General features: G+C 37.0%; 1 protein-coding gene across 2 annotated transcripts in view; it reads right to left on the bottom strand.

Moving 5' to 3' along the window:
• The window catches only part of TOX3 (TOX high mobility group box family member 3), a 73,871-nt gene that overhangs the window by 21,891 nt on the left and 31,536 nt on the right, over positions 1-20,444 (bottom strand). For both annotated transcript variants that reach the window (XM_058034378.1, XM_058034377.1), the window contains exon 2: positions 2,833-2,898. In XM_058034378.1, the coding sequence (XP_057890361.1) occupies positions 2,833-2,898 (66 nt within the window). The remainder of the gene's footprint in view (positions 1-2,832; positions 2,899-20,444) is intronic.

The raw sequence follows: 20,444 nt of genomic DNA on the forward strand, positions 1-20,444 counted from the left end.
AAAGATCTCATTAACTGCTGCAAATTGTCATCCTTCAAACTGTTAATGATGATACAAATTAATAACCGCTTGAGAGAGGATGGAAACTGAAACACAAGGAAAACCTTTGCTTGCATATAGAACCTGTCAGCTGTCATTATTGGTCTCACACCAGAAATGATGGGGTCCCAGATTGCTGCAGTCTGCAGCACCATCAGCGTCTGCTGAGACTGTGCCCATCTCCTCCAACTGCAAGGCTGTAACTCAATTCTGGATGGGAAGGCTGGGCCTGGATTAGGGAGATGTTTGACTTCCCCACTGCTGCATTACAAAAGGTGTGAATTTTTCTTCTCAAGGACCCCGTGGTTCACAAACACAAAGGATGGATTGGCCAGGAGAAGTGGTTGGCTAATGAACATAACCCTATGGCTGCATTTGCAGTTATTTTGGCACTAATGTGGTCTAGTAACAGATGCAACTGTAATTTGTGACTCATTTGCTACCCCATTACTGCTTAATGAAATCTAACATATCACATTAACAATACGGATAAACACTCATTCTTGATATGTGGCATTTGGCTGTTTTCATTACCACTGTAATTAACACTTGAAATATTATTTCAATAAATATTTAAGGTGCTTTAAAATGAGTCGTAGTAATCATGACAGAGAGACAGAAAACATAAAGCAAATGTGTGGCTTCTAAGCCTGAATGTGCTCTAAGATTACACTCTTAAGGCATTATTTACAGAAATAAAATGGGATTCTAGCTCAGCAGTGCTCAGGCCCAAAATAATACTGAGAAAGCTACATTCATGTTAATGCAAAACCACTATAATTAAATACATTGTAATGCAGTAATTGCAAAGTAAGGTTCACGCTTTAATACGAACAGTAACACTTAATCATATTTTTATTCCTTGTTCAAGCAAAAGGGTTCAGTGAAATCAGTATTATTATGGTACATTTGAACCTCTCTTTACTTGACATATTTCTGAGATATTAGTTATTATAAGAACTGGATCTTTTTTCCCCATCTAACAGAATAATTCCAGGACAGCTGCAGAAATATATAACACAGCCAGATAATAATATATTCTTTTACTTAGAAAGGTAGCATTCATCTTAATACTTATAGCTTAACACTTATAGCTTAATACTTATAGCTACAAATGGGAGAGTAAATTGATGAATACCTTAACATTTTTAAATCTGAATTTAATTCTGAGTGTGTAATTTATCCAAATATGTATATATCTTTAAAAAAAAAACAAAACATAAAAACCAAACATAGTCATAAGATTGAGAATAAAATAGATGTAATCTAAGAAGAAAGCAAGCCCCTTAGTGAAGTAGCCTTAAATCCAAATCACTGGGCTATTCAGTCTGTAAAAAGAGCCTGAATAGTATGCAATTTGGGACTGCAGAAAGGTGGTGTTATAACCAAAAGATGGTATAACATTTGTGAGATTTATCTTACCAATCACAGTTTTTGAAGTTATTAACTTTTCAAATATTTATATCTTACACATATATTAAAAAAACAACCAAACAAAAAACCTGTGTGCATGGTTAAATGCCATCTGTACTGAAATGTTCAAAACATTTGTTCCTTTTGATAAAAATGCAAATCTGGAGAACTGTTGTATCAACATATAACAGCCAATGTCTGACACGGTGAATTATCACAGCTGGAATTAAATTGTCTCTGAACAGCTGCTGGCAGCAGAGCTTTCATCAATGTTTGATTCAAATGTAGGAAAGAAATTCTACAGAAAGAAACATCATGTTGTCATTACAGATGGGGTTTGTGTTCATTATCACAAATAACACTGGAGCTAGTGCCAAATAATATTCCCTTATCTAAGCAGTCTTGCTGGGTAAAAAAGAAATGGTGACCATTGTATAAATGATTCATAAAATCCTACCCTTAATTCTAACCTTCATATTTATTGTTACACCTTTCTGCTTATTTTCTCTCAGGCCACTGTTTTAGAAGTGCACAGGAATATCTGTGATGGAGCCCCACTTCCAACACAAAAATAAAAAATTGGGGCTGCCTGGTTTTCTACCTTTTCTTCATGTTGGAAGAGCATTTATGACATGCACCCTCTAAACACTTCTTGTTCTCCATATTGCTGAGCACATGCCAGACAGTGCAAGGAGTAAGAGCTTGGGTTTCAAGGATGAGCAAATGCAGTTTCTGTCTGGCCTTGGGGTCAGGATTAGTGTGTTGATGTTTTTTAACTGGTTATAAGGTGGCCCCACCCAGCAGATACATGGAGCCTGGAGTTCCCACACTTTCTCCTGTTTCCATTCTCAAAGGCAGTGATCAAATACATCATCTCCACAACCCAGCCAGCCTCCACCAGCCCAGCCTCTGGGTTTGTTCTGACCATGGATTTAAAAGATTCCTTGATGTAGCACATACATTTCAGGCAACAGGGCTGGCTTTGGTTTTCTATCTCATATGAGTATTGAGAACCCAAATTAAGCCATTTGTATCTATAACAAAAATTAGAACATTAGCTAGTAATGACTATTACTAAGCTTGCTTTCAAAGTGTACACCTACTGTGCTTTTTATTTGTTTCCTTCTGTTCATAATTTTTTTCCATACATAAAGCAGATTTGTTTCTATTGACATGCTATGTAAGTAACAGCCTTATGGACAGCTAAATTGACTAGTAATGGAGAGCTGTCAGGTTATTTTCTTTCTCATTAAAGTCTTTATTTTGTGCTCCATAAAACACACAGAAATTCGGCACTTCACTCTTCATCCATTCAAAGTCTGTTAAATTATCACCGCAAACAGCAGAATATGAGCATAGATAAAAAATAAAAACATCTACCTCATTTGCAGCAAGAAATGCATTGTTTGCCTCTGCCATGTTCATGTAGTTGTTATTGTTTCCAAACTGAAAGAAAAATAAATATTTGGATTTAATGTATGCTATGATAAACTTTTCTTTACCCCATCACTGGTATAGAAAAGGTTATGGGAAGAAAACAAAAACAACAAAACCAAAACAACAAACAGATAAAAAGTATTTGCAGATGTTCTTTGAAGTCAGAGCTCAATTGGATTCAACATCATCATCATCATCATCATCATCATCATCATCATTATTATTATTATTATTATACATACTCTGCATCCCCCAGTCTTTACAATGAAGATCTTCATGTGTATCTCTCCAATTTTTTTTGCCCATGCAGCAAAGCCAGCCCAGAGACCTAAAGGTGCCTTTGGAAATTAAGAATCTGTTAGGAAGAGGCCCCCAGGAAAGACATTTCTACTCTACTACATGCTTTTTGATGCACATTTTAACATTTCTGCCAGTGGTCCTGACCCAGAGGATTGCTGCAGCCAGAAGTTTCTGCTGTATTCCTACTCCAAGCAGACCTGTCTCCAAAGAGCTGAAGGCCAGTAAGGGGAAGAATGAGAATTTGCAATGCTGTTCCTGAAGTCCCATTCTTTCCACAAAATTGAAAAGCCAAACAATCCCCCTTTGTTTATCTTTCACTCCAGTGGAACTGCCATTCTCCCAGTGAACATTAACTCCAGAACATTTTGCAAATCAGAGAAACTCAGGCAATGAGACCCTGAGATGTGCCCAGTGTCCCTTGCTCCCACTGAGGAGCAGCTCTCATTCCACATGCCAGTGATCACAAGGGATTTCCTTCAATGCCAGTCATTTCTTCCAAGTTCTCCAGTATGAACATTGGTTGAGGAAGATAGGTACTTTTACTTCTACAGACTGAACACAGACAGGAAAGAGAATTATCAGCATAATACCATGCCTTATGCCCTTGAACAGCACTTCCAAAGGCATGTAGGCTGGAAACCAGCCCTGCACATGTTCCCAGAGCAGGGAGGCATCCAGAGCCTTTGCTTCAAGGAACAGACACCAGGCATGTCAGGCACCTACAGTAAAACAGGGATTTCACATGTGCACCTTGCCCCTGCCAGGCACAGAGCAAGGAAGAGTGATAAGGGAAGGAAGAGCCCCCCATGCTGTCCCTGCCACATCACTGGTGCTAAAGCCACGCTGAGAATTCGTCCCCTAACTCCTATTTTCTACTTTAATAAAACAAATATTTTTAGGAAGGCTTTGTTTTATCTCATCTTGCCAGATCTTGGTGGATCTGCACCCACTCCTCAGCCCCACAACAGCAAACACTTCCAAGAGCAGCACAAGCTCTGCAACCAGCACATGGGGATGGGTGACCATGCACTTGCACAGCTTGTTCTTTCCAAGCAAGAAGCTCTGGTGTGCTTTCAGAGCAGCTGAACCTGTCCTGAAAGGAAAACCACTTTGCTTCAGCTCAATTTGCTGCAGCTGCACTCAGTGCCTGACTGCTTTTAGCAGTGAAATGTTTCAGACTCTCCAGTTTCTCACTGGAAGGACCAGTGATCCTTTCAAAAAAGGCTCTTTCCCTGAAAATTCAAACATTCACTTCTGGCAATAAGACAAAGTTAAAAGGAAATTTTAAAAAAAAGGAAAAAAGAAAAAAAAAAGAATCAGAGCCTTGTGTACCTGATGAATTGTCAGATTGACTAAACAGGACATCAACCAAATTAGAAGACACTCATAAGAAGGGAAGGAATACAAAATGAGATCCCTCATTCTCAAGGAACAAATTCCATTTGTGTACTTATCATTCTGAATCTTTCAACCTATAACACATGTTAAGCAACAGAGGCCTTAGCACAATATGTAGGCTGCCTCATAGCTATTAAAACTCTGTTATCCCCAGCTATGCAGATACTCAAATAATGTCATCCATTTTTAAAAGCCCAGATGTCACCCATGTTTGGAGATTAAAAAATTCAAGTAAAATTGCACATTCAAATGACTGTTTTGGCACATAGGGATGTGTGTGTGGATTTGTTGCACAAAGACACTTCTTCAGCTCAACAGTGCGATCGACAGGATAGAATTTTTCATGTCACTTCGTGGCAAACTAAGAATGATTTACATGAAAAACTCAAATGGCTCAAATAGAGCTGTTCTTTCTACAGTATTAAAAAAAAAAAAAGAAAGAAAGAAAGAAAGAAGAAATCAAGTTTTCAAAGGATATCTAAGGGCAAAGGTACATTAGGCAAGCATTACTCTAACACTGGATGAATAAGTGGGGACAAACCCTGCCCTGTTTTAATGGCCCGAGCATCAAAGGGCTCCAGTGCCTCAAAACAGAAATGTGGCTGATTTTTTCCTTGAAGAGTAAAATTCTACATTGTTTTGATGGACATATATGGCTCACAGCACAGCTACTGCTTTCTGATTGCCAGGGTGGTTTTCTTCTCTTTTGTTTTATTAAAGTAAAACAAAGGGGAGAGTGACAATTTAATTTTCCATTTTATTAAGACCGTGGAAGCAAATGATGTAACAAAAAATGTCAAAGCTAAAAGTTACAGGTACATATCCTTCAAGTCATCCTGTTCTTAGGCCATAATATTTAAGACCCCATTGTGTATGACTCAGTCAATGATGTCAGAAACTGGAATATTTCACCTTTTGTTAGTATGGATCACAACTAATATTCTTCACATTTATTTTTTGTCTCTGAACTAGAAATCCATCGAAGGCACATAGCAATTATCAGTGAATATTTCTAAGATTAAACTTCCATATTATCTAATGGTACCTATAACAACAAAAGAAAATAAAATGGTTATTATCTTAAGGACCTAAACAATTCAAAAAACAAATTAAGCTTAGAGTGAAATAAGAACTGGGTTAGAAATCCTCTTCTGAACAGTTAGTCTGCGAATGTAATTACTGAAGAAACTACAGCTAATCAGCTGTGAATTGTATCCATTAATTAGTATTTGCCCTGGAGAAATAAGAAAAATCAGTAACAATGTTAACACTGCAATGCACTGATGAGTACTGAAACACAGGGCCCTCAGCATTTAGTCAAGCAGGTGGCTCCAATGGTCCAAGTAATTTAAAAAGCTCTCACCTGAAGTGCAGAGCTGGAATTACAAAGCACTTCTTGCATATCTTTGTATCTATATAAGGCTATAATTAATGGCTTTTAATTTAGAAACACTTTGTGATCAGCTGGGAACAGTTATAAATCATTCTAAATAGAACAACGGGTTTTTGCCTATTTTAGTAAAATATTTTTTTGTGAAAAGACTCTTGTTGCCGACAATATTTTTCTCTGTTTATTTTCTTAAGGGTCCCTTGCTCGGACCCCTCATGAACAGCTCAGAGCATTGCTATGGTTGCCAGCAGGGATCCAAATTAAAGGGGAGACCCAGCAATTTGGGCAGCCCAGGCAGACTCCAGAGGCTCCCACCTGTTGAGTGTCCCTGGGACAGAAGAACAATAAAATGCACACCTAGTCCAGCTGCCTCTGTTTTGGGATGGAGTTGGGATGCCTTGCAAAGAACTTTGCCAGAGCAATTAGCAAGGTTCTGGTTAAACTTTTTCATCTAAAGAACTCAGAGCTCCCTTGCTCTGTAACTAGGAAAGAGCAAAATGTCTCCAGCTTCCTTTGGCAATACACCCTGTTGCATTACCATGTTTTCATTTGATTTCAGTTCAAACTCTCTCTTCAGTTTTGATGAACACATTAAGTGGGAGTACCCAGCTGACTGCCACCACCAACCCATGGAAACCACAGGCATCTGCCCATTTCAGGAAATGAGCTGCACACAAACAAAGCCTCTTCTGAACTCGCTGTGAATCACAGCTTCCATGCTTCATGCAAATCACTGCATTAAAACTACCACAGTTCAGTCCCCTGCTCTTGTGTTTTGGAAGGGCACCTGAATCCTGGCACTGCTGAAATCCCTCTGGACAGACAGGAGGACTGGAATGAGACTGGATGCTTGGTTTGCTAACACTTTGTATAAAGCACATCCAGAAAACTCATTCATTCCAAAATATCTGGTTGAAGCTCTTCTCTTCTCTTTGCCAGACCTGAAGCCAAACACCTGGTCTTACTCAGCTCCTCTAGCAAGGCTGTGTGTTTGTAATGCAAGGGGGAAATTCACACTTCTCCCTCCTCAACACATGCCCTAATGAAGCCCAAATCGACTCCTGCCCAGCACTGGGATATAAAACCTGCATCACTGCCACTCTTCTACCAAGTGTGTGTTCTTACACCAAACCTCTGGGCCCAAATGTTGGGCTGTTTGTATGTAATCAAGGGATAATGCACTTGGAACTGGCACAGCACAGTGCAATTTGGGTTTTCAAACCACCCTTTGTACTCACCAGAGCTTAAAAATTGGTTGGTTATGAAACTGAGACTAATGAGTAGTTGTTTTAAGGCAGAATTCTGATATGATGAATGCCACAGAAAACCCTTGGCAGCTTGGGATAAAAATCAGTGATTAAACGTCCCCTGAGTCTAACTGAATTCCAACTAAAAAAAGTCTTCAGAAAGTCTCAAATGTTGAACTGTGGCCACTCTCTGGGCTCTTTGGCAACTGTGATTGACTCATCATAGCAAGAGATAAAACAGATAAAAGAGAACTTCACACCACAAAACTATAATAATTTTAAAAAAGCTTCAAGATTAAAGCAAATAGCATTTGAAGATGTTAGTGTTATGGACACAAAGAATAACGCTGTGAATTTATAAAAGTTAAGCAGAATTTTGCTACTGATTTTCATGGAGAAATCATTTTACTTACAATGTTCAGTCATTAGTATTTTTTACAACCTGTTTTTAAATCAACTGACTTGTGGTGCAATTCTAATCTGAAAAATGTTAGAACTCACATCCAACTATTCATTTGCTCAAGTCAAATACAGAAATGCATAAGCTATGTAAAACTGCATATAAAGGAGCACAGACTTTTATCTGAGCATCTCAACAGAACAAAACTGAGTGTTTAAAAAATAATATTTTTACACTCAAAAATAAAATTTAATTCAACAGGCAATTTTGTTAAATATGCCAAATAATTATTTTTACAATACTGATGTTTAATAGTGCAACCTCAAGGAAGAACCACCATTGGAAAGATTATTATTCCAGCACAATGATAACAACAAAACCATGAAATGTGAATAAATGTCCCAAATGAAAAACTTAAAATATATCCAGAGCAGGAATGAAACACATTTCATCACCTAGTCATAGCTAATCCATCAACTTAAATTTTGCTTAAAAGGAATGACTGCAATTCTATACTCAAAGAAAGAATACATATCATATATCTGAGAATAAATTTAAAAATGTAAAGTTATGACAGAATCCACTCCCTGCTGCCTTTTCTTTTTTTAAGAAAACCTATTTCCAACCTTTACTGGAAAATAGAATTTGGACTTAATTATCATGACACTAGCCATCCCTTCATAATTATGAATTCATGTCTAGTCAAAATACACATTTAAAGTTTGTCAGGATAGTATTTCTAGTCAAAATTCTCACTGTCTGTAGAACAAGCTCTAAACCAGTTCTGTCACAACACTACATGTCCTCTTGTGTATGTATTTCGGCAGTTACACATCCAAATTCTGTTATTTCTGCTTATGGAAAATGGCATCCTCAAATGATCACACAGTATTTCTGCAGTAAAATTAGAACCCATGTTTTTTAAAAGATAGCTATTACTAAGATAATTCTTTTATGGTGTGAGCATGCTTGTGGTTTTCAAATAGCAACTAGGACAAATATATATTATGGCAAGAATCTCAGTTTTATCTTCATATTTGGCAAATTAATTCCTCTGAGGTTACACTACCCTTATGAATAAAATGAAAGATAACAATCCCAAAAGATGTAATTACAGACCAAAACTAAATTACTTTGCAGGTCTAAGTACTGTATCTTAATAATTTCACCGGAGAACATCTTCACTGCATTTGGGCAGATTTGATTTTGCTGCCTGACCAATAATTACAGCTCTGGCAAATACAATGTCTGATAAGGACATCAATTAAGAATGAGCATTGTGTTCTTTAAAAAAAAAAATTCATCATGTTCACAGCCTGTCTGATTGAATGAAATGCCAAATTAAATTAATGGAGATTGCTAAGTCTAGCTGGCTGGTGGGGAACCATGCAGAAAGTGGGACAGCATAGACAATAAACTGTCTGTAATTAAAAGATGAGAAGCTGGACTAATGCTACTTCAGCCTGATTATTCCAAACAAAACAATATACACTAAAATTATTCTGGCAGAAGTAGAAGGAGTGGGAGGAGGGCTGGGAGAGGAGACTTTTTCTTTTAAATAGTATTAACTATCACCATCTACAAACAGCAGTGTCCTCACCAGATGTATTAAATTAAATAGAGGATGTTCTCATCAGAAAACACAATTTATATTCTCAATGAACATTAAAAAAAAACATACAAGAATTCTCCAATCCTTTCTGTTCTAGATGGATATCCAGCTAATCTCTGTAGAGGATTTACTCCTAAGTTATTATGTGTTCATAGGAGTTCTTTTCAGCGAGTCATTCATAGAAGTTTCAATACTTCAGAAGCAGTAGATGGTATCCATATTATTTTATAAAATACAAGTATTCTATTCTGATTTTGCTGCTAGAAAAAATGAGGCAGAATGTTGAGAGGTGCCACACCAGCAACGTTGCTAGGTATTCATATCATTGTAAGTGAATGAAGCATTGTTTTAACCCTTGCAAATGAAGAAGAGATTTTATCTCAGAATGAATGCAAAATGGTAGCCTTGATTTTGACACTGCCCACAGAAATTTTGGGACTCACTCCTCTGGCAGGATGCCAATGTTCACCACAGCCAACAGGCAGCTCTAGGAGGGCATGGGTTGAGTCCCTGAGCATGAAGGAGATGGAGAGTTGGACCAGATGCAGGCAGAAGACATTTGGGTCAGCCTCTGAGCACAAAAGGTATCCCAGCTCATCTGAGAGCAAACAGCTCTGTGTGTGTACACACAAGGGTAGGGACAGTGCTTCTGTCAGCAAGAGACACCATTTTGGAACACTTTTGTGAAATACTGGTCCATCAGGTAACATGTACTATAGATGCCAAGTTTATACTTGGGACTTTCTGTTCATAATTTCAGAATAAATTTAAGATTAGTTATTTTTATAGAATATTACAGTAGCAATCTGCTTTCTGAGACAGATTACAGTGTTTTCTTATTTTCAGCAGTTCGTGTCTTCTGGAAGAGGGATAATTTCCTGCTAGGTTCTGCCTAGAAGTCAGCTAGAGCATGTTTTCATGGACGTGTGAAGAGCCACCCAGGAAGTGCCATCCTTGGTGACTCTGGCCACCAGAACTGCACAGCAGTTATTTCTCTCCATTTCTTCCCCATCAGGATTCTCTATCACACCATATCAGGACCCTGCAATGACCTGGAGGGAATGCAGGCCCTGTAGAGAACCCCAGGAGTTCCTGTAGGGGATTTCATGCCAGAAAGCTGCACTTGCTTACAACCACATCACTGATGATCAACAAGCCAACAGACAGGAGCACAAAAGTTTAAAGTATGAAGTACCCATCTTTGCTGTCACATTCTCAATCCTGAATTTTAGGCAAATGAATAATCTCACTAGTGGTTCATTAATTATATAATCTGTTCACAAATATGTGTAGAATCCTACATGTGATGGTCTTTTGATATTTAAAATCTTTAAGCTTTTAATTCAGGGGACCATTTAGATTCCAATTTTTGAGTCTCAAACATCTGCCACACTAATTATTATATATATCCTTATATAAGTGAGGCTATGCCTGCATATATATGTACACATATACATTCTCTAACTCTGCTTAGAGCCAAAAAAATTCTCAGTGGGATAAAATACTTGAGTAAGATCTCAAAGAAAAATAGACTCTTTTTTTTTTTTTTATATGTAGTCTCAATATCCATCAGACACACTGTTTGCAGATAGTACAGATTTAAAATTTTTGGAAAGCAATTAGAATGGAAACACTTGATGTTACTTTAAAAGCTTTCAGCCAGCAAATAAAAACTTTTACAACAATAAAATCTCTGACTTAATCTCTGTGATTCCAGCCAAATGCTTTAATATGAACTCCTTCAGTGAATTCCACAGTCAAAAGCTGTAACTGAATAATATTTTGCAAAGTGTGATACTGAACGAGTCTTAGGAACAGTAGAGAAAGGAATATTTAATGGTCTCATGTTAGACATTTTCAGATCTCTTAAGAAGGACACATTCTATAAATGTTTTTATATGCAAGAAGTAACTTTGTATGAATATGCAGAGTATTATTCTGCTGACTGACAGTAAAGGCAATTCAATATATGCCAGACTTTTAATGCTACTTATTCCATATTTCAATGGATGCATATTTAAAAATGGTTTAAAGACCAGTCCTGGTCCTAATATTTATATAAGATTAAGGTGTTATAAAATTAAGTCTGGATCTTGATAGTGTTCTCCAAGACAAACATACCAACAATTTTGCTGTTGCATGTTCAAAGAGTTTCAATTTCCTATTTTGACTCTTTGTAGACAAAAATGTCTGCCCACAGTCTGTGCAGCTGTGCCTTCAAAGGTAATAAAATGGACACTCAAACATAGATTCTGGGTATACCTCTGTGTCTTCCCACATATGCTAAGACTACTTCTCCTCTGTACAAGGATAATAGAAATATCAAACTGAGACCAGCCCACTGGGTTTCACATTAAAAAGACCTTACGAGATCTACAGATGTTACTCCCCATAGTTCTGAAGTACATTCCCTATTATCACACCCTGTTGTTGCCTGAAGCTTGAAACACAGAAAGATACCAGATGTTAAGATATTCAGTTATAAAGCCAAGGAGAGGCCACTGCAGTTTAAGTCTTTGTTTAAAAATATATGAATATTTAAAGAATTTAAAGAATGTGTTTTCTTGCTTTGCTTTCTAACCTAGATGTGTTTGCAGTGATGAACTACAAAATTTTTTTCCCAACCACTCTCATGAGCACATACTTGTTGCTACAATAAACCAGATAAGGCATAAATGTCATGGAAGGAAAATATTGCTAAAATGCAAAAAGAACTTACTTATATTGCTCCTGTTTTTATGTATTTTTCTATGACTTTGTGGCCATTTTGATTCCCCATGAGCAAAGGACTTCTCACACGTGCAGTTTTCACGTCGCCCATTTGATGTATGTATTTTCCATTACTCTAAACAGCTGAAATTCTACAGAAGATTTAATTTCCGATGATATCTGAGGACATATGGCAGATACAATATGCTCTGTCCACACAGCTGCTCTAAAGAACGATGCATGGCTAAGGCACAACTGAGGTTTTCCATGGTCATGTGAGGAGATGGAAATGGATCTTTGCTGCATGACATCTACCAAAGGAGGATGGACAGCTTCTCAGAATGGCCTCCAACACACCCACAATACAATTTGAAAAAAGGACCCAAACCAAGTCTGTGGACCTAAAGCTGGGGCTGCCCTTCCTGTCTGGTCCCACAGAGGTTGTGACATGGAGCCCTGGTGCCATGGAGCCCCAGCTCCCCTCCCAACCTCTGAGCACACCTTTACCCCCAGCAATCCAACAGCTGCAAGGGATATTCCTACAGAGAGTTTTGTTTGGTTGAGTTTTTTCCAGGAGGCAAATGTATAAACACAGAACTGGTTTTGCCATAAGAACATTTCTGGTTCACTTCCCTCTTCAAGGCATTAAATTCATACAATCAAGCTGTTAATCATGTCTACCCCCCCCTTTATTTTATATAAACTGTCTAAGCATTGAACCTAAGCATTTCTTAGCATAATGACAGCATTTTATACTTAGGGTCCCAAGAAATACTTTTATATCACTATATTCAAGATTACTGTAACATTTTCGCACACGAATTTAAAGTGATGTGATTATACTGAAATTGGGGCTGTAAGGAGCTTTTCTTACAATCTTATATCAAATTTCACTCACTTCAGTGAAAATTGTAAATTCCATTCTAGACTGTGAATCAGCTCTACTACACTAGCAAATTATATCAAGTGTTAAATGTAAAATTGATAGAGAAAGGGTGAAACAGATGTAGACATTTTATAATAATCATAATGGAGGATCAGTCAAGATACTTTCAGTCTAAAATCAGTACATGCATAAAATCTTAAATATCTTAACTCTCATCCATGTTGATACCATGAGTTCCTACATTTTTTAATGAAATTAAATACTTTCCACTTTAGAAGCACTAATCATAACTAAATAGATAAATAGCATTTTTTTAAAGTCTCCATTAACTCTACTTCGCCATGTGCAAGGTTGTATAAAGCAAGTCTATTGCAAAGACAGCCTGTGGGATGTAATTGCTCTTGTTAAACACATAATCCAAGAGAAACTGAGGAAAGCCACTCAGAAATGCCCCAACCCCAGCACTAGATCTGGTGCCAGTCACCACAAATGTTCCTGGGGTGATGACATTTTTCAGTTTGGAAACCTTACATGTGTTAGTACAACACAGATCACAGATGTATTTTGCAAACAGGCACGCAACACATCACTTCCTCCAGTTCCTTTATTTCACATCAACCTAAAACCTGGAGGATTTCTCCACTATTTTTAGTTGGGGCATCATTACAAATCCCACAGCAGGGAGGCCTCTGGAGAGTCTTCAGCAGCACCTGACTTTATTTAAACATTCAAGATGGAATTGGATGCAACACTCTGAAATAACAGTGCAGGAGAATTAAATTTAAGAGTGGAATAATCCCTCATGGTGGTTTGTATTCCTAATTTATGCCACAGAGACTAATCAGGCTCAATTTATCTATCTTTAGCTTCCCACTGTTTCATTCCAACCTAAAGGCAACATTTTGGGCAGCAGAAACTTTATTTTGTAGGTGAGTAACCTACTTTAATTGCATTTCATCCATTACTACAGTGTAGGATTTTCTTCATTTAACTGGGTCACTGTGTTTCTTCTTGAAAGTGGGCACAGAAATTACTTCTGATATTGATTGCACCCCCTGAGGTTCAGCTGAGAGTTGAGGACACATAAAGGGTACACAGCAAATTCCATTTATGACAAATGAAATGAATAAAGTTTCAGTCAAACCTTTATATTAGGAAAATCCAGATGTTAAAATATGGAGATTCTCTATAAAGCATCTCACACATGAAGGGCTGGAAATGCCTGACACCATCACAAAACCAGGCTCTCAAGTCTTCAGGTGATCTTCAGCATTGGTGTGTCAAAATACTAATGAGTAATTAGTGTTAGAATTAAGTGCATATTAAAAAGCACACCAGTAATTCCTTCTCATAATTTTCAGATGCCATAGAAAAACCAAAGTTTTTTGAATATAAAACTAAAAATGGTAATAAAAGATCACTTGAAGAGTCAAGTACTACCCTACATGTCTTGATGTAAGCAAGCACAAGCTTTGATACATGCAAATTCTTGCATTTCTTTTCTTGAAGTATGAGAGACACCAGATCCTAGTGGCATTTCTGCTGCCAAGCTGTTCCACAGCTCACAACTCACACTCTGAATATATTCTCCTACTTTAGTGGACTGAGATAATTCAGTCTCATGCTATTCATATCAAAGATGTGCAAGAAGTTGAACACTTCTTAGTTGAATTTAAAATGATCAGATGTAGCTTTAGCATGAATTCAAAGTAGATGCCTGAATTGTAATCATAACCAGTAGATGTATAAAAGCTATAATCTCTTCATGAGCTTTCTTTGTCTAAATGTTAGAAACTATGCAACATATTCCTGGGGATACCTGTTCATTCCAAGCCAGGTTGATAACTGGATGTCAAATCAGAAAAGCGACAAGTTTATATACATGTAGCACTCTTTTTCCCTGTCAGCTGATGACATGACCTGAGCTGCTCTACCAAAAACATTTCTTTGAGTGTCTCTGAGAGAGTATTTTTGATATAGAAACCATTCTGACAGAACCAAGTAATGCTTTGCACCATAACCACTTGCTTCTGGCAGGCAGATGCTTGCCACAACTAACTGCAAACTCCTGGGAGTTCTCTCAATTTTATTTTACATCTTGAACCCTACCATTCCATCCCACTTTTAGAATGGAACATTCCCCAGAGATCAGAAATCTTTGGGCACTAGAAGTGAGTCCTGGAGTCAGGGCTCTCACAAAATCCTGTATATGCAGGGTTTGGTTTCCCAAACACTCAGGGCTACAGCTGGTTCATTACTATATTATATTTTGGATCACACAATAACTTCAGCCAAGTTTTACAACACAGACATTGTGGTGCTTGTGTGATATCAGAGCTGTGTGAAGGTTCAGAACTTCAAATCCCACGTCCAGTTCTAGTGAGCCAATGAAAGGATGCAAAGCCATGCAAGGGAGCCCAAAAGATGGAAATGGCTCTGCCTGCTCACAGAGAGAACAAATCACAGGAAATCCATTCAGCTGGTTGCTCATCACCTGCCAAACTGGGATAATACCATAAAGTTTCTCAGTCACTTTTTCTACCTGAACTGGGAAATGCTGCTCAGTGTTAGTGTTAATGTAAGGCAGGAACAGGGTAAAAGCACATGATGTTCTGGCAGATTTTTGCTACCAAAAGAGGAAAATACTAACAAAGGGTGGGAAAAATAACTAATGTGTCAGTTAAAAATAAAAGTTATTATAAATAACTGCATTCTCTTCATTTGTAAAAGCACCTAGAACAGTTTCTGATAATAATTGTCCAGTGATTTTAGATTTAGAAAATCCCAAAACAAAGCCATCCTCACACTAATGGTTTTGCCTGTAATTGCTTGCCTGACCTGCCTTGGAATTATAGCAGTTTTCCAGTGAAAGAGATTTCCTTTGGTAATCAAAACAAAGTTACTGTATTTTCAAAACTGGTGAAGAACAATAAATGTATTTTAATGGAAGAAGTGAGTTGTCAAATACAATATACATAGCATGGTTTGAAGAGGATAAAAAGATATAAATGAATGCAAGTGCTAGGTACTAGGAGGCAGAGAAAGTGTGGAATAAAGACCCATAGAAAAGCATAGAAAGACAATGATTATCAGAGCAGGATAATAAAAATTAGCTTATCAGATAGATAAGGAAAAGATAAACTGAAACACATATGAGATTAAAGTGAGATTAAAATAAATTTTGAAGAAAGATTAAGACAGAAAGAAAAAATGTTCAGAATTTAATGAAAAATATTTATATTTTGTAGTATCTTATAAAGCATGATTTTGCGAGCATCTAATAACAATTCCAAGGACATATTTTTACACACACTTTCATATAAATGTGTGAAGTGTGTAAATTTTTTTCAATTTTTGAAAAAATGGACAGCAAATATGACATTTAAATTAATCTCGTAATTCCAGACCACCAAAGAGGTCTCTTTCCTTTGTGCCCCACACAGTCTCACAGTTTTTTCTTCTCCAGCACATGAACAGTTGTCCATGCCTAAGTTCACAGACATCCAGGGGAAATTCTGGGTAACAAGCTGTGATGATCCTTCTCACGTTTCCACATGGGACCTTCCTTAGCACCACCCAAACCAGCAAGGACAGATTCCAAGGGACACAGGAAACTCTACAGTGCTGTAACCTCACCTTTGTCCAACCTTACAAAGCACTGACTGTAAGAAACCCTCTGCTTCTGTGTACACACCACAACCCCAAACCCTCACACCTCTCACCAAATCAAAACTCAAACAATAATTTGTATATATATAAGTATATATATATACTTATATATATACAAATTATATATATATATATTTGTATATATATACTTATATATATACAAATATAACAATATTTGTATATATACAATAATTTGTATATATAAGAATTACCCAGGAAAAACCAGAAACCTGCTGTGGTATTTACCAGGGAGACAAACACTGAAGGGTTATTTGCCAGCATAAATCAGGCTGTGCCATTTGATTCAGATGGTGGTGCTGGTTTTGTGCCATATTCCAGTAAATGGAGTATCAGCTGTAGCTAAAATAAGTACTACAAAAAATCAAAGGATTATCAATTTTCATGTCAACATATAAATATATCATCTTCTGAGACAAGGAAAAAGTTTTTGCATGTTGTTACACCATGCATGTGTGAAAAGGGGCTAAGGAGTATAAACCCTTCACCATTCTCAATTGTAAATTCTCTTTCTACAGTGTTCACTCATCCTATGTTTTCCTTCAGAAGCATAAATTTAGGGAAATTCAGGCCCATTTCCAGCCTGTTCCTCCCCTCAGATGCACAGCCCATCACTGGCTCAGTAACCCCTGTTTGCTTCAAAGATATGGAGTTGGGTTCAGCTTGAGGATATCACAGCCCTTCAACTTCATTAACAGATTGTTTTATTATCAAAATCTTAAAGTGACACTTTAAAACAGGCCCCACACTAGAAATTCCTGGGTCATCTGAGCAGAATCATCAACATTTAGAATGGCCGTCATCAACAAAGAAAGAGATTCACAGCATTTCCTGCTCCCAATAAAAGGTTCTATGACATGTAACAATAAAATGGTTATATTAGCAGCAGTGGGAACCAAACTTAAAGACATTCCAGTGACTCAAACTCCTGATTTCAGCACTGCCACCAGCAGAAATGATGCTAAGTGACCTCAAGTGCCAGAGAATATCTCAGCGTGCATCATGCTTCAAACCTCCACCCACCTGCTTATTCAGTTATTTGCTCTATAACTCGGTGCACCTTTGCTTATGCTGACACAACTTATTTCAGGCCTCACTGCAAAAAATGAAACACAGAATTTGGGGAGGGAAATGCAATTAAAGATTCTTTTTCACCGGGGCAGAAATGAAGAGTAGATGAAGGAACGCATTGAACTAACAGCAGTGACAAACATGGCACACTGTGGAACCACACATTTATTCACCAGTAGAAATGGTGAAATTTAAAGTAATCATCTCACTGCCATCAGGGGACTTTTTAAAAAAGTCAGCTTTTACATTGAGGCTGAGTCATTAGAGAGATGGCCCAGAAGGGACTTGCTGGACGTGCAAATCTGACTTACTGAAGTGCATCAGAAATTCTGTGTACAACTGAGCACTGAGTAAGGAAAAAGAAATGCACATGACCAAATGAAAGTAGTGATTATTAAGATTTATATAACCTCTAGATAAATTATACTTTGCTGCCATGCACTAGCAAGAGGCTTACAGGACAGAAGCAGAATTAGTTCAGGACAAGGGAAATTATTCATGTAGCAGTTAAAGCTTAAAAAAGAGATCTGCCTTATATCAAGTTGAGGTTTCAGATAAGAGACTGCATTATAACAGGTTATAGTTGCAAAAATAATTTTGATTGGCATATCATTTGTACTGACTACTGCTTGGAACCCGCCCAGAATATGCAGCATATTATAAACTGTAAAGGAAATATATCTGTCTATTGTTCAATATTTACAATGTGCTTTATTTTGTAAATATAAGACCTGGCAGAAAAATTGGAGAGTATTAAAAATAGTTCAGATTAAAAAGAATGTTCCTTTTTCCTGTAAAAAGAAGCATTTCACTAACAGCAGTTCATAATTTTGTTCAAAAACGTTCACAGCAGAGCTAAACAAACTTTCAATGAGGAAAATTTGATTGCTTTGTTCAGCTGCTCACACAGATTTCTATCTGTACTTATTTGCATATTTCTGAATATTCTCTTACAAGCCCACACCATTTTTGTTAGCAAAATCAATTTTCTGTTGGACAAAAAGTGAGATTTGCTCTAAAGATTTTAAGCTTTTAAATAAACATGAACTGAATGGTGTAAAGAGCTCTCCCTGAAAGAAAAGATTCTTGCTGTTTGGAAAGAAATGAATTCTTTGCATTCACAGGTATCAATTGACAGCAACAGATTTTTACATGAAGAGAGAAAAAATATACAAGGGCATACCAGAAAGAGCTGCAATGTAATTATGTAGCTGTAACAGACTGATGCTAAGTTCCATTTTTAAGGAATGCATGTCCCTATACAAAACATTAAAAATATTAAACTCAGATATAAAAGCTTTATTATTAGCATTATTATTGATTTTCCAAAGCTCAAAGAATACTTATGATTATGAAATTGTATCCTCTGCATCTGAAGAGAAGGATTGTTCTAAAATCCAGCAGTTCTGCAGAATCCTCAGCAAACACCAAGCAAACACAATTTTTTCCAGGTCTCTTCAGCTCTGCTAATAGTTATTGTTTGCACAACTGTAACTAAGTACATTACCAACTAGTTGTTCAATCTATATAAATTTAAGAAACACACATTGCCAAGGAGTGACTCATATATCAGTCTATTATATGCTACAGAGCTGACTGTATTAAACAAATCACTTTCCCTACAGCTGAAGAATAGAAGCTATATACAGAGCAGAGGTTATTGTCTAATTTAAATCTTGGCTCCTTTCCCAGAGCTGTACAAGATTCCAATTTGTGGAAATGTTACTCTCTGCTACTGCCAGAAAGGCTACAGAAAATGGTATTGGGTGCCTTCCAGAAATATGTCTGCAAAATGCCAATCAACAAGTCACTAAAGATTAACAGTATGACTGTACCAAATTAATTTAAATTATAGAAACATATGGCTAGGATGTTTGCACTGCACTTAACACAACACCTGCTTCACAAACAGCTAAGTTTTCTTCCACAGTATAAAATAATATATGTCAAACACCTTGAACCCAATTCCTATAAATGGGAAAAAAAAAAAGTTCATAAGCAGTAACCACAGCACACCACTATCAGCTACAAGCCACCATTTTGTAGTGGTTAAATCCCTAGTTATTTTAAACTCTACGCCAACCCACACTAGGTAGTCTTTTCCCACCATAGAGAAAGTAATTAGCAACAACAGAAATTAAGAAAAAAAATTTACAGAAATAAACATCTTTATATTCCCTTTTAGAAAGCAAATATTTTAAGTTGATTTTGCTAGAATACTTCCAGACTTACAACAGTCCTTCAAATACAGTGTTATTGTGCCTTCTCTCTCCCCATCGCTGACATTCTTAAGCAAAAGCCTCTTCTGAAAAACTCTATAAGCTCACAGAAAGTTAAAAGAGTAACAATTACAACCAAAAGTTAAATATTTTATATTTCCTCAACGTGTTTTTTCCATTATTTTTAAAAAGTTCTCAATATATATGATCATGCCATCAAATAAATAAAATTTTTTAAAAAATCTGTGGCATTCTCAGAAACATTTACACATTAGGGTATGCCATATTTCAGCTGAAGAGGAAGGGAGCTGTTTTATGTTTCTCTCCACTGCTTTTCTATTATTGCCTAGCTAATGGAAATACATCAAACAAATGTTCTACAAGAGCAATAAATATTAAAGTTGACCTATCCATCTGGAAGAAATGAGAACAATACTGCTCACTTTTAGCCCAAATATGACACTGATAAATGAAGCTGTGAGATTCCATCACACTTTCAGCAACCTGGGCTAAGCGCCCACCACGTGATTCTTGTACCAGCAATTTTCTCCATTCATCTTCATTAGGCACTCACTTGACCTGCCTCCTAACATCCCTGTCAGATCTGAACCTTTAGGGGGCTGCTTGGAGTTTTTA

This window comes from Melospiza georgiana, chromosome 14 (assembly GCF_028018845.1).
Source record: "Melospiza georgiana isolate bMelGeo1 chromosome 14, bMelGeo1.pri, whole genome shotgun sequence".
In the NCBI taxonomy this organism is placed as follows: Eukaryota; Metazoa; Chordata; class Aves; order Passeriformes; family Passerellidae; genus Melospiza; species Melospiza georgiana.